Genomic DNA, 12796 nt, shown 5'->3' with positions numbered 1-12796 from the left:
CCTGCACCAAGAGGCAGAGAAAGCTGGACAGAAATCACAGAGAGAGTATAGAGCAGTTTCTGAGCACTCCAGTCTGCTAGCAATGGTGGTGGCCCAAGAGGAAGAAGAGGCTTCATTGGAAGGTCAGTGGAGGTCATATGCTGCTCTCAACCTAATTGGTGCTCTTGCAGGTCTTCAGCAGTGGCTCTCACTACATAAGCCCACTAAGCTTGCAGATACGGAGCCCTAGCCCCCAGTGTAAAATGTTATTGCAGCCATGAGATGGTCCTAGGCAAGCTATTCTCCTCCAGAGGAAGCCTAATCAGTAATATGGGGATAATACAGAGGTATCTTGGACGTGGGTGGTGTTGTGGGTTAAACCACAGAGCCTAGGACTTGCCAATCAGAAGGTGAGCAGTTTGAATCCCCACGACGGGGTGAGCTCCCGTTGCTTGGCCCTTGCTCCTGCCAACCTAGCAGTTCGAAAGCACGTCAAAGTGCAAGTAGATAAGTAGGTACCGCTCTGGCGGGAAGGTAAACGGCATTTCCGTGTGCTGCTCTGGTTCGCCAGAAGCAGCTTAGTCATGCTGGCCACATGACCCAGAAGCTGTACGCCGGCTCCCTCGGCCAATAAAGCGAGATGAGTGCCGCAACTCCAGAGTCGGTCACGACTGGACCTAATGGTCAGGGGTCGCTTTACCTTTTTACAGAGGTGTCTTATGGGGTGCCCCACTGCCTCCACCACTGAGAGCTGTTCTGGTGCAGTGTTGCTACTCATCTTCCCCACTCTCGGGCAGAGAAGCCAAGCGAGGGGCAACACTTTGCAGGAGCATCCCAGCTCCTGCTGAATTCTGCAAGAACCAGAGTGTGGCAGCAGCAGCAGTGGGCAGGGCAGGGTAGGAATTCCCATTTCACCTCAAGCAGTGAATCAGGGTGGGCTTTTGAAAATTCACTTCACATATGAGAACTTCAGATATGAGCCAAACCTCTCACAAGGAACATGGCACACTAACGGATGGATATTACAATCATTCCTTATTTGCTAAGTTGGCACATGTTGACTGCACTTGAGGACACATTCATATTGTGCCGTGTAGGAGTTTGGTGGAGCAAGAATTTTCGTTATTGCTTTACCACCTGGATGAACAGGTCTCTGCCACTTTGCATTGCTTTTTAATTTCGCCTTCTGTTATTTTTTCACACCGGTTCTAAACAGGCTTTTCGCTGTTTTCATTATATGTTGTACATCACCTTAGAAATATGTCAAAGGCAGCAGCAACAACAACAGCACATCCAGGGGATTCTCAGAGTTGAGAGTCACAAGTCTCAATCATGTACGACAGAAGTTGAGTAAGATTCTCTAGGATGTACTGTACGTAGCTAATAAGAATGATGTCAGTGACAACATACTGGGCCAATGGTGACACTCTTTCAACTTGGAGTAGCCAAAGCAATTTCCTCCAGATGTTCCAACTTCCATAATCTGTGACCATTGGTCAAGCTAGCTAAGGCTGATGGGAGTTGTCGTTCAGCAACCTCTGGAGGCTGCTACTTTGGCCACCCTGTTCTAACTTCTGTTGACTTTCCTCAATGGTTCTGACACAGCAATCTACCTTCAGAGCTGACACACCATAGATTCCGAGCTCTTCCACGTTAATCTAAACCTGTCACTTTCCCCTGTTCCCACCTCAAACAGCCCTCTGTGCTCAATGCGCAGAGCAACAACAAGGTGAAATGCTTCACAGAGAACAGTTATGCTATCAAGAAAATCTGTGCACTCAGGCAAGTAATGTGAACATATCTGCTTCTGAGGTAAGACAGTACATTCATTCAGTACTTCTGAGCATGACTTCATGGCAACAGGGATTTAATGGCATTATCACAGAGCGGAAAAACAAACAAACCCAGCCATACCTTCAATTGTAATGGCTTGATCCGGCCTCCTCTCCTGAGCCAATGCTGCTGCACTCTGGTGGTAAAGCTGAGCACCGCTCTTTGCTGTCCCTAATCTGTTTACCAGCTAAAGGAAAGTGTGCAAGATCAGTTAGAATGCGTGAGAATTTCTGGATAAAGAAGATAAACTAACTCCTGTGTGTCGGGGCACCATATTACCAAAATCCATCCCTGGGGGTGGAGAGATTAGGGCCATGGAATTGGAAGAAGAGGTTTAAACTCCTTTTCTCTGTCCTATATTTTGATGTACGGGACTTTTCTATGTTTTCCTCAACAGAGCACACGTTTTAATTGGGAATAATAGAATGGGGGGGGGGGGACCAAAACAAACAAAAAAAATCCTGTAGTGCTACAATCTCATCCAACCCCCCAGGTGACTTAACTTTTTTTAAAAAATGAAAGAAATCAGATTAGGCATCTCCCAATGGATCTTTAATTTTGGCCCTAAATCCCACTGACTTCAGTGTGGCTCACTCCCAAATAAGTCTACAGGAGGTCATTTTTACCCGCGCCATCTGAATTAAATTCCTGCATTGCAACAATAATGCAAACAAGAAAGCTGTGAGATGCTCACCTCACATTCATAGAAGCCCATGTCATCCTTACAGGCGTTTTTGATTACAAGAACTATGACGCCACTCCGGGGTTCGCTAAAGCTTTGGTGTTTATTTGGGTCTGTCAACAGATCTCCATCTTTATACCATCTGTTGGGGAAAGAAAGATTTCGAGCTAGTAGACCGTAATAAGACATCGGATGACATCCCAGAAGTAGAGGTGTCAGGGAATTCCATTGGAAGTAGGAACCGAAATTCCTACAACCCACATGCTCAATAGAGGCCAGAAATGGAAATCGCACCATCAGTTGCAGAGAAGGAACTGAATGTGGTTTCTTTCCTTACCTTATCTGTGGATAAGGTGCTCCTTCAATGGTGCATGTAAACTGCGCATCTTCGCCATCAGCGTAGTACGCGTGCCTAACTTTGTTTACAAACCGAGGAGGCACTAGAAAGAAAAAAGAAACCTGATGAAGTCTGAAACCACATGATGGACACCTGATGTCCTGAATTGCATCATGAAGCCTAGCCAATCACAGGCAGCCATGGCTACACGGGTTTAGACTAAAAGTGCAATCTGTCTACCTAGAAGTAAACCCCATGAACTCAGCAGGGCTTGCTCCCATGTAAATGGGGTTATAGCACCGCTGCCAAATTCGGGAGAACATGGTTTTCAAATGTCAAAAACCTCAAAAGCTTCCCTGCCAGGGGGAAGATAATGTTAGCAGACTGGTGCCATGATGCTAAAAGAATGTGCTTGAGTAACAGTTCCCCTTATCACAGGGTTAAAAAAAAAGAGAGAGGGGGGGATATATGGGGAAAGGCAGCTTCTCAGAAAACCTGATCCTGAAGGCACATACTGAGTTAGGAACAGGTACGGGTGTAAATTAGTTAAGAACACTGCAGTTAAGAACGAGTTAAGAACACTGTCTGTGTTGAGAATGATTGGAAGACTCGTTTTTTCAGAAGTCTTTTTTATTTAAGTGTTTATTTAAGTATTAATTAGGAAGATTATTTTTTTATGCATGTAAATCTGCTTTTTCTTCTTTCTTTTTTCTGTATTTTCTTCTTTTCTTTTTTCTTAATTTTCTTTTTGTGGTATGAGATTGTAAATTCTTTGTATATGTGTGTAATTTAAATTAATAAAGATTATTTAAAAAAACACTGTCTATCATCTATCTATCTATCTATCTATCTATCTATCTATCTATCATCTATCTATCTATCTATCTATCTATCTATCTATCATCTATCTATCATCTATCTATCTGTATATGAAAAGCTGTGGTCCATAGCTCAGCTCATCCATGGTACAACCCTGGTTACTGAGGAAAGACCTTAACCACACATCCTCGTTAGGACAACATGCTAAGATGAAACTTGGCTTAGCACAGAGTGATACCAGAGCAAAAAAGAACCAGACAAGAGCAAAGCAACTGTAAGCTCCACTCTGGGAACCCACACCTTTCTGCGAAGACTAAGGTTTGCTGTCATGTGCCATGGAAACCAGGCCAAAGAGCAAAGCCAATGGGAGATCCATGGGTAAAGGTAATAAGGCAAATGTACTAAATAAGGACTGGGACGCGGGTGGCGCTGTGGGTTAAACCACAGAGCCTAGGACTTGCCGATCAGAAGGTCGGTGGTTCGAATCCCCGCGACAGGGTGAGCTCCTGTTGCTCGGTCACAGCTCCTGCCAACCTAGCAGTTCTAAAGCACATCAAAATGCAAGTAGATAAATAGGTACCGCTCTGGCGGAAAGGTGAAGGGCGTTTCCGTGCGCTGCTCTGGTTCGCCAGAAGCAGCTTAGTCATGCTGGCCACATGACCTGGAAGCTGTACGCCGGCTCACTCGGCCAATAAAGCGAGATGAGCGCCGCAACCCAAGAGTCGGACACAACTGGACCTAATGGTCAGGGTTCCCTTTACCTTTACCTTAATAAATAAGGACAACAATATCTCTCTGCTGCTCTGTGGTTTAGTGCGTAGTGCTCAACAGGCATTTAGTCCTATTTGAAACTGAAAGACCTTTTACCTTGGACAAGGATCTTTCCCAGGGTGCTGGCATTGCCAGCTGGGCTTGCAGCAAAGCACATGTATTGCCCTGAGTCAACACCCATCAGGTTGTCAAGGATCAATGTGCAGGAGCCGTCAGGATCTTCAATGATGATGTGATGGGGATCCACCTCCACAGGTTTGCCATCTTCAAAATTAAGCAAAGAAAAAGGCCTTCAGCAATCATAGTTGCTGCATTTAGGGTAGTAGTAGTAGTAGTAGTAGTAATAATAATAATAATAATAATAATAATAATAATAATAATAATGTATTTATACCCCACCCATCTGGCTGAGTTTCCCCAGCCACTCTGGGCAGCTTCCAATCAAGTGTTAAAAACAGTACAGCATTAAATATTAAATACTGCCCTGAAGAGGACTGCCTTCAGATATCTTTTAAAGATAGGATAGCTGCTTATTTCCTTCATATCTGATGGGAGGGCGTTCCACAGGACAGGCACCACTACCGAGAAGACCCTCTGCCTGGTTCCCTGTAACCTCACTTCTTGCAATGAGGGAACCACCAGAAGGCCCTCAGCGCTGGATCTCAGTGTCAGGGCTGAACAATGGGGGTGGAGATGCTCCTTTAGGTATACAGGACCGAGGCCATATAGGGCTTTAAAGGTCAGCACCAACACTTTGAATTGTGCTCGGAAACGTACTGGGAGCCAATGTGGGTCTTTCAAGACCGGTGTTATGTGGTCTCGGCGGCTGCTCCAAGTCACCAGTCTAGCTGCCACATCCTGGATTAATTGCAGTTTCTGGGTCACCTTCAAAGGTAGCCCCACGTAGAGCGGATTGCAGTAGTCCAAGCGGGAGATAACTAGAGCATGCACCACTCTGGCAAGACAGTCCGCAGGCAGGTAAGGTCTCAGCCAGGGTAGGAAACTGATTCACTGACCACTTTAATATTGTTGCTGAACGGTTAAACCAAATAAAATCTGGAGATCGATTTTGACCTATATTACAGGAAGCTAAGAATGCTTATACCTTTATACCAGCTGACACCTGGCTTGGGTGTGCCTGTTACTCTACAGGCTAATTTGACAGTTTCACCAAGTTCAGCAGTACAGTCAGCCAGTTCTTCCTCAAACTCTGGCGGATCTGGAAGTGAACAGATTTAAAATAAGTGCTACTCACTGGAAAGCTGGATAAGGAAAAGCTGAAGAAGGGGAATATCAGCCAGTGCAGATGTGGGACACAGTCAGTTGTACATACCCCATACAGGGAGGCTGATGCGTTGCTGAATGCCACAGATTTCCTTCACCCAGGAGTTCTTGATGATGACGGTCCTGGCTTGAAACAGATACTTGCGGACTGAGTCTTCCCGCTCATGCCAAATCTCAAAGGCCCGGTCATCTCCTTCCACAAGGTCATTCACGTCTATGTTTGGTAGCTGGGTAGTCAGAGGGCGATGTTAAAAGCCATTTAAAATACCTTCTCATTTATTGCAGAACGTATAGAGATATACCGTATTTTTCGCTCTATAGGATGCACCTTGTTTTAGAGGGGAAGAACAAGAAGAAAAAACTCCCCCTCTCTGCTCAGCGCTCCCCGAGCTTGTGGGGCTGGTGGTGGGGGAAGCCTCAAAGACCAGGTCGGGGAGCTGCACAAAGGCTGCGTGCAGCCTCCCCACTGCCCCCCAGCTTGTGGGGCTGGCAGTGGGGAGAAGCGCTTCTTTCCCTCACTGCCAGCCTCAAATACCAGGTCAGGGAGCAGTGCAAAGGCTGCGTGCAGCCTTCCCGCTGCCCCCCGAGCTTGTGGGGCTGGCGGTGGGGGGAAGCGCTGCTTTCCCCCACCGCCAGCCTCAAAGATCCCTGAAGCCTTCAGAGCGCAGTGCGAGTTCCCGCTGTGCTCTGCAGGCTTCGGGTTCCTTTTGCTGAAGCTGGGAGAGCAAGACATTGCTATCGCTGAAGCCAAGGAGCCTGCCTTCGCTCCATAGGATGCACACACATTTCCCCTTAATTTTTGGAGGGGAAAAAGTGTGTCCTATAGAGCGAACAATACGGTATCATCTATGAGGCTCGAGCTCAATCTATGCACTAAGGACCTAGAGGCGCATTAGTTTAAAAGTGTTGTTTGAAGAAATGTCACTGTGTTTTGTTTTGTTTTTAATATTAAATCAAGTCAGGGAAGTGATTAGGACTGAGACCACAGCATATAGGAGTGGAGTTTTAATCCTTCCTTATTTGCAGTGGTCCTCTCCCTTATGATAGTAAAATGATAGCAAAAAACAAATGAGCAAAAAAACAACCCTGTTTGTATCAATTAGATCTTTCTCTCTCTTTTACTATTGTAATTTTTACTATTGCTGTAGAGGGACTTTTTCTGTTTTCTTTTTGAAGGATTGTATCAGGAGAGGGAAAGGGAGGGAAATTTTCACAAAAAGGCCAATAGTATTGTACTGCAAATTCCTCCTAATACAGTGGTACCTTGGGTTACAAACACCTCGGGTTACAAACTCTTCAGGTTACAGACTTCGCTAACCCTCAGGATGAGAACAGAAATCATGCGGTGGCAGTGGGAGGCCCATTACCTAAAGCGGTACCTCAGGTTAAGAACGGTTTCAGGTTAAGAAAGGACCTCTGGAACGAATTAAGTTCGTAACCAGAGGTACCACTGTATACATGTTTGTTTGCAGTTTTGCCTAAATACATTTCTTTGCAAAGCAATTTCCCCTGAAACAAGGCATTTTGGTATGCTGTTTTCACTGATATATGCATTTTAATGCACAATTTACCTTAGTATTACATTTTTTCCTTCTTGCTTTTTTCTTTCTTGCTACTATGATATTTGAAATTAAATGCTACTGTAAAGAGCAATGCAATGTTTTCCTGGCAGACAACTTGACCTGGGCAGGTAAAGGGAGAGGAAGAGGGGATCTTGTTGTCAAACAAAGAACCTAAGGGTCAAACCTTCATCATATTCTTGAAGATGTAGCTGTAAGTATCTGTCTTGGTGTCTCGTTTGGGCTTGCAAACCAAGATATAATTCTTGAAGAGGAAGACATGTCTCTTGTGACCCTTCCAGGCCATTCTGGCACCAGGAGCACCTTCCCAGACAATGAACTGGCCCTGGAACGAAAAGCAAAATTTAGCCAAGTTGGTCTTTGGCAGACCAGAACCCTCCTTCTCTGGGCAATTCTACTTGTGTTCCATATAATGTTTTGTTTTGTTTTGTTTTGTTTTTTTAATAATATTTATTACTTTTAAAAGTTACAAAAAAGGAGAAGAAAGAAAAAGAAAGACAAAAAAGAAAGAAAACAAATGAGAAGAAAAGCAAAAACAATACAATACAATATATAAACAATACAAAACCCAACCTAAACCCATTAAACTAAACACATAAATAAAGCAAAACAAAAACAATTTAAAAACATCCCTCCTTTTCCATACTCTATCCTTCATTCCCTTGTTTCCTTGACTTCCTCACACCTCCCTTTTTGTATCCCACTTCTAGTACTTGTTTCAGCAAATCCTTTCCATCTTTCTCTATTTTCTATCATATTATAAATAACATATTTTTTAACCTTATTTCCCATTAAGACTAAATTACTTATATGTACTTAACTTCTTGCCATATAATGTTTTGTTTTGGTGCTTCGTTTTGTTCTCCCAAACTCCACCCTACTCCTACATTCTGCAGCAGAGGCAAAACCCATTGTCACCCTGGATACTATTCAGAAGCCACAAGAAAAGTAGCAACCCAAAAAGTTAGGGTTCCAGGTGGAGAAATCGAAATTGGAAACAGAACTGTTAGAACCTAAGACTAAGGTACTTTCAAGAATGTATAACTTGCTGTTAAAATGGAACACACAAGATGAAATGGTTAAATCGGCTATGATAAAGTGGGCACAGGATATTGGGTATAATATCATGTTTGAGGACTGGGAAAGGTTGTGGATCACTGGGTTGAACTTCACTGCATGTAATGCTTTGAAGGAAAATGTAATGAAAATGATATATAGATGGTACATGACCCCAGTTAAACTTGCCAAAATATACCATTTGTCTGATAACAAATGCTGGAAATGTAAAGGAAATGAAGGAACTTTCTTTCACCTCTGGTGGACGTGCCCTAGAGTGAAGGCTTTCTGGGAAATGATATATAATGAGTTGAAAAAGGTATTTAAGTATACCTTCCCTAAGAAACCAGAGGCCTTCCTCCTGGGTATTGTCGGCCAGAGGGTGATAAAGAAGGACAGAACTTTTTTCCTGTATGCAACAACGGCAGCAAGGATACTCATCGCTAAGCATTGGAAAACTCAAGATCTACCCACACTGGAAGAATGGCAGATGCAACTGATAGATTATATGGAACTGGCTGAGATGACCGGCAGAATCCGAGACCTGGGAGAGGAGAAGGTTGAAGAAGACTGGAAGAAATTTAAGACTTATTTACAAAAATACTGTAATTTGGCTGAATGTTAAGAAGGATGCTAGATCATAAATAATTGAGCACCACTAAATTAGATGGAATTAGGAGGATTATATTCTCTTTTGGAGAATTATTAGATTATATTTAAATGAGCGGGACATAAGAACGCAAACAAGATGATAAATTGCTGGTAAAAGTCTACAATGGTGTAAGTGGGAGCAGGAGACGTGAGGGAGCCCAAAGAAGCTATGAAACTATGTTATGATACATGTTATATTGTTTATTATTTTTGCATTTGTATTTAAAAATCTTAATAAATATTTTTTTTTTAAAAAAAGAAAAGTAGCAACCAACTCAGTTTGAAAAAGATGAAAAGCTCTATGTCTTAAACTCAAGCAGGAACATGTGAGGTTCCCCTTATATACTCATGGTTACCTTGGCGCTGTGGGTTAAACCACAGAGCCTAGAACTTGCCGATCAGAAGGTCGGCGGTTCGAATCCCCGCGACGGGGTGAGCTCCCGTTGCTTGGCCCTTGCTCCTGCCAACCTAGCAGTTCGAAAGCACGTCAAAGTGCAAGTAGATAAATAGGTACGGCTCTGGCGGGAAGGAAAACGGCGTTTCCGTGTGCTACTCTGGTTCTCCAGAAGCAGCTTAGTCATGCTGGCCACATGACCCGGAAGCTGTACGCCAGCTCCCTTGACCAATAAAGTGAGATGAGCACTGCAATCCCAGAGTCGGCCACAACTGGACCTAATGGTCAGGGGTCCCTTTACCTTTACCTTCCACAAGACATTTTTCCTGTGTGAGCATAGACAGAAAATATATGCACTGTCTATATCATTAGGTGTCTGAATAGCACTCGGACATTTATTTTTAAATGTTAAATCAATTTGAGACCCAAAAATGTAGTGACAAATAGATATAATGCATACATACTGATGCACATGCATGTGTTAGAAACAACACCATCAGTTGCGCTAATTTCAAAAATATAATGCTTTGGGTAAATAATGAAGTGTATGTTATAAAAAGCAGAGCTCAGCTAAAAGGAGGGGGAAATTTTTTTGTTACAAAAGTATTGTTTTCGTTCAGCAATTTTCGAGCGATTGCTTCATAAGTCACATTTTCAGGAAGCACACACTTTCAGTTGATTTTGCTGGCCTCAGTGACTACCTCCTATCACCAGAACTGATTGGCTATGTAGATTAGTGATATCATGACAGTCACTATATGATCCCTGATTGGCTGGAATTACCCCTAAGACGAATCCAGTGGTTTTCAACCGGTGTGCTGTGGCACCCTGGGGTGCCTTGAATGGTGGTCAGGGGTGCCGCGGGAAATACTGGCCTCTGTCCCTCTTTCCTTCCCTCTCTCGTCTGATGCCCTCTTGCATTTCTGCCTCCCAAAGGCTTGTACACCTGTTTCCTGCAGCAGCCCTGGCTACAAGCTCACCAGGCGAATGGTGCCTCTGGGGCTGGTCAGGGGGTGCTGGTTACCAGGAGATGAGACGGTCTCGGAGTAAGAAAGCAAGCAGGCGAGGAAGCCGCAGCCAGCCCTTGCTGTTGGGAATGGACAGACATGCCCCAGGCCCCTGTGGGGCAGTGTGAGGAGGCACCTCTCTCTGGGGTGCGGTTGGGTGGCTCAGAGACCAAGGGTGGCAACAGTGGCTGCCCAAAGGACTCCCAAGGAGAGGGGAAATGAGAGGAGGCTGAGAGAACACTCAACAAGTGTGATGGCCTGGGACTCGGGCTCAGACTCGGAACCAGAGGAGTCTCAGTCTGCACCAGATCCTTTGCCTCAGGCATCACCTGAACCAAGTCTGGGGCTTGATCCTGAAGAGTCCCAGTCTGCACAGGTTCCCCTGCAACAAACACCAGCTGGGCCGAGTCAGGGGCCTGAGCCTGCCCTGGCTCCAGATGCAGGGATGACCTTGTTGCCTCCAGCTGGAACATCACTTACAGCTGATCCACTACCGGTTGGGTCAGGGGAGGCTGAGGTGGCCCCTGGGACTAGTCACCCACCAACATCTCCCGAGCTGCGGAGACTGAGGTCTGAGAGAAGGAGAGACCTGAGTACTTGCAGGAGGAGTGCTCGCCTTCGGGCGAGACAGGGAGGTGAGTCACCGGGGGATCAGGACCGGCTGCTACCCCGACAAAGATAAAAGGCTGTCGGACCACGCCACAGGTTGCGGGAGCAACATTGCTGTATGCCAGATCCTGCCTGAGGTCCTGTACCTGTCCGTGCCTGGTTTCCTGCCTCGTGTCCTGCCTTGGCCCTGCTGGACTGACTGCTAGCAGAACCTTCGGATTCTGGTCCGGTCCTGGACTGCGTTTCTCGGGTTACCCCCGGGCCCAGCACAACAAGGGAGGGTGTTCGAAAAAGGGTGAGAAGCTGCCAGCTCTGCAGGCGAGGGTTGACATAACTGGGCACCTGAGCCCCCATGGGTGCCACAGAAAGATTGTAGTTGGTCAAGGGAGCCATGGACTCAAAAAGGTTCAAAACCTCTGCACTAATCCAACCAGAAGCAATAAGAAGAAGAGGGGGAATGGTGCGAAAGCAGCAGCAGATAGAGGAAGCAATAGTAGCAAGCGGGATTGAGAAAAAATGTGAACTTTCACATAATCTAGGAAATAACTGAAAAATACTTGTTTGATACAGGGTTGATTCACAAAGCAATGGGCATGAACCTCGTCAAAGCAAAGTGCTTAGAGCAATAATTAATGTAAATCCAGCGTCTCTGGTGGCTCAATGTGAGGAGCCAAAATATATCATAAACACAACTCTCTGATATCTATTAGACAAGATCAGAATGAGACTCTTTGCCTTCCAGTACCTGTCGGATGGGCTCCCCTAGGATTTCTAGGGTGCCTGGATAGTTCTCAATGAGCGACACGTGTAGGTTGTTTTCTGCTCGTCTGTTGAGGGCAGACACAATGGCATACGCCTGCTCCAACAGCGCACAGTTTTGACTGTTCCTTGCTTTGTTTCGAATTAGATCCTGCAAATACATAAAATTACACCGCTGGCATGATCTGTGTCTACCAATTTATGAATACTTTCAACAAAGACATCTTCTAACAAATCACTATTATTATTTATTTAACTGGGGGGGAAAGAATTCTAGGAAATCCCAATGAATGTGAAAGAATAACTTGCACTTTTTCAGGAGCACACCCCATCTACTCTCATCTCTGATGGATATTATGTTTGCTGGGATAACTCAAGTGTTTAGAGCAATTGGCTCCCAAACTGAGCTCTGTGGAGCACTTGGAACTCTGTGAAGCATCTCCAAGTTCTCCACGAAGAGATTGAAACGAAAAATAAATAAAATAGATGTGACAAGATCTCAAAATTGTGAATTTGTGTGGCCTTGAACTGTGTATAGGTAAATATTGGGTAGAAATTATTTATCTCCAGCAGTATGCTGTGAAGCAGGGTAGATAGCAAGTACAGTGGTACCTTGGGTTACAGACGCTTCAGATTACAGACTCCGCTAACCCAGAAATAGTACCTTGGGTTAAGAACTTTGCTTCAGGATGAGAACAGAAATTGTGCAGCAGTGGCAGCGGGAGGCCCCATTAGCTAAAGTGGTACCTCAGGTTAAGAACAGTTTCATGTTAAGAAAGGACCTCCGGAACGAATTAAGTTTTTAATCCAAGGTACCACTGTATTAGGGACGCGGGTGGCATTGTGGGTTAAACCACAGAGCCTAGGACTTGCCGATCATAAGGTTGGTGGTTCGAATCCCCGCAACGGGGTCAGCTCTCGTTGCTCAGTCCCTGCTCCTGCCAACCTAGCAGTTTGAAAACACGTCAAAGTGCAAGTAGATAAATAGGTACCGCTCCGGCAGGAAAGTAAACGGCATTTCTGTGCCCTGCTCTG

At 45.0% G+C, this 12796-nt stretch overlaps 1 protein-coding gene across 50 annotated transcripts in view; it reads right to left on the bottom strand.

The window, feature by feature from the left end:
• Window positions 1-12796, bottom strand: part of OBSCN (obscurin, cytoskeletal calmodulin and titin-interacting RhoGEF) — a 265894-nt gene that overhangs the window by 75796 nt on the left and 177302 nt on the right. For all 50 annotated transcript variants that reach the window (XM_083703814.1, XM_083703862.1, XM_083703817.1 and 47 more), the window contains 8 exons: window positions 11748-11912; window positions 7452-7610; window positions 5755-5932; window positions 5527-5640; window positions 4518-4685; window positions 2832-2934; window positions 2507-2636; window positions 1894-1999 (listed from right to left, as the gene is read on the bottom strand). In XM_083703814.1, coding sequence (XP_083559940.1) covers window positions 1894-1999; window positions 2507-2636; window positions 2832-2934; window positions 4518-4685; window positions 5527-5640; window positions 5755-5932; window positions 7452-7610; window positions 11748-11912 — 1123 coding nt within the window. The remainder of the gene's footprint in view (window positions 1-1893; window positions 2000-2506; window positions 2637-2831; window positions 2935-4517; window positions 4686-5526; window positions 5641-5754; window positions 5933-7451; window positions 7611-11747; window positions 11913-12796) is intronic.

The sequence above is a fragment of the Podarcis gaigeae genome (genome assembly GCF_964106915.1).
Source record: "Podarcis gaigeae genome assembly, chromosome: 12".
Taxonomy (NCBI): Eukaryota; Metazoa; Chordata; class Lepidosauria; order Squamata; family Lacertidae; genus Podarcis; species Podarcis gaigeae.
Note: the sequence above shows the minus strand (reverse complement) of the source record. Positions and strands in the feature narration are given on the sequence as shown.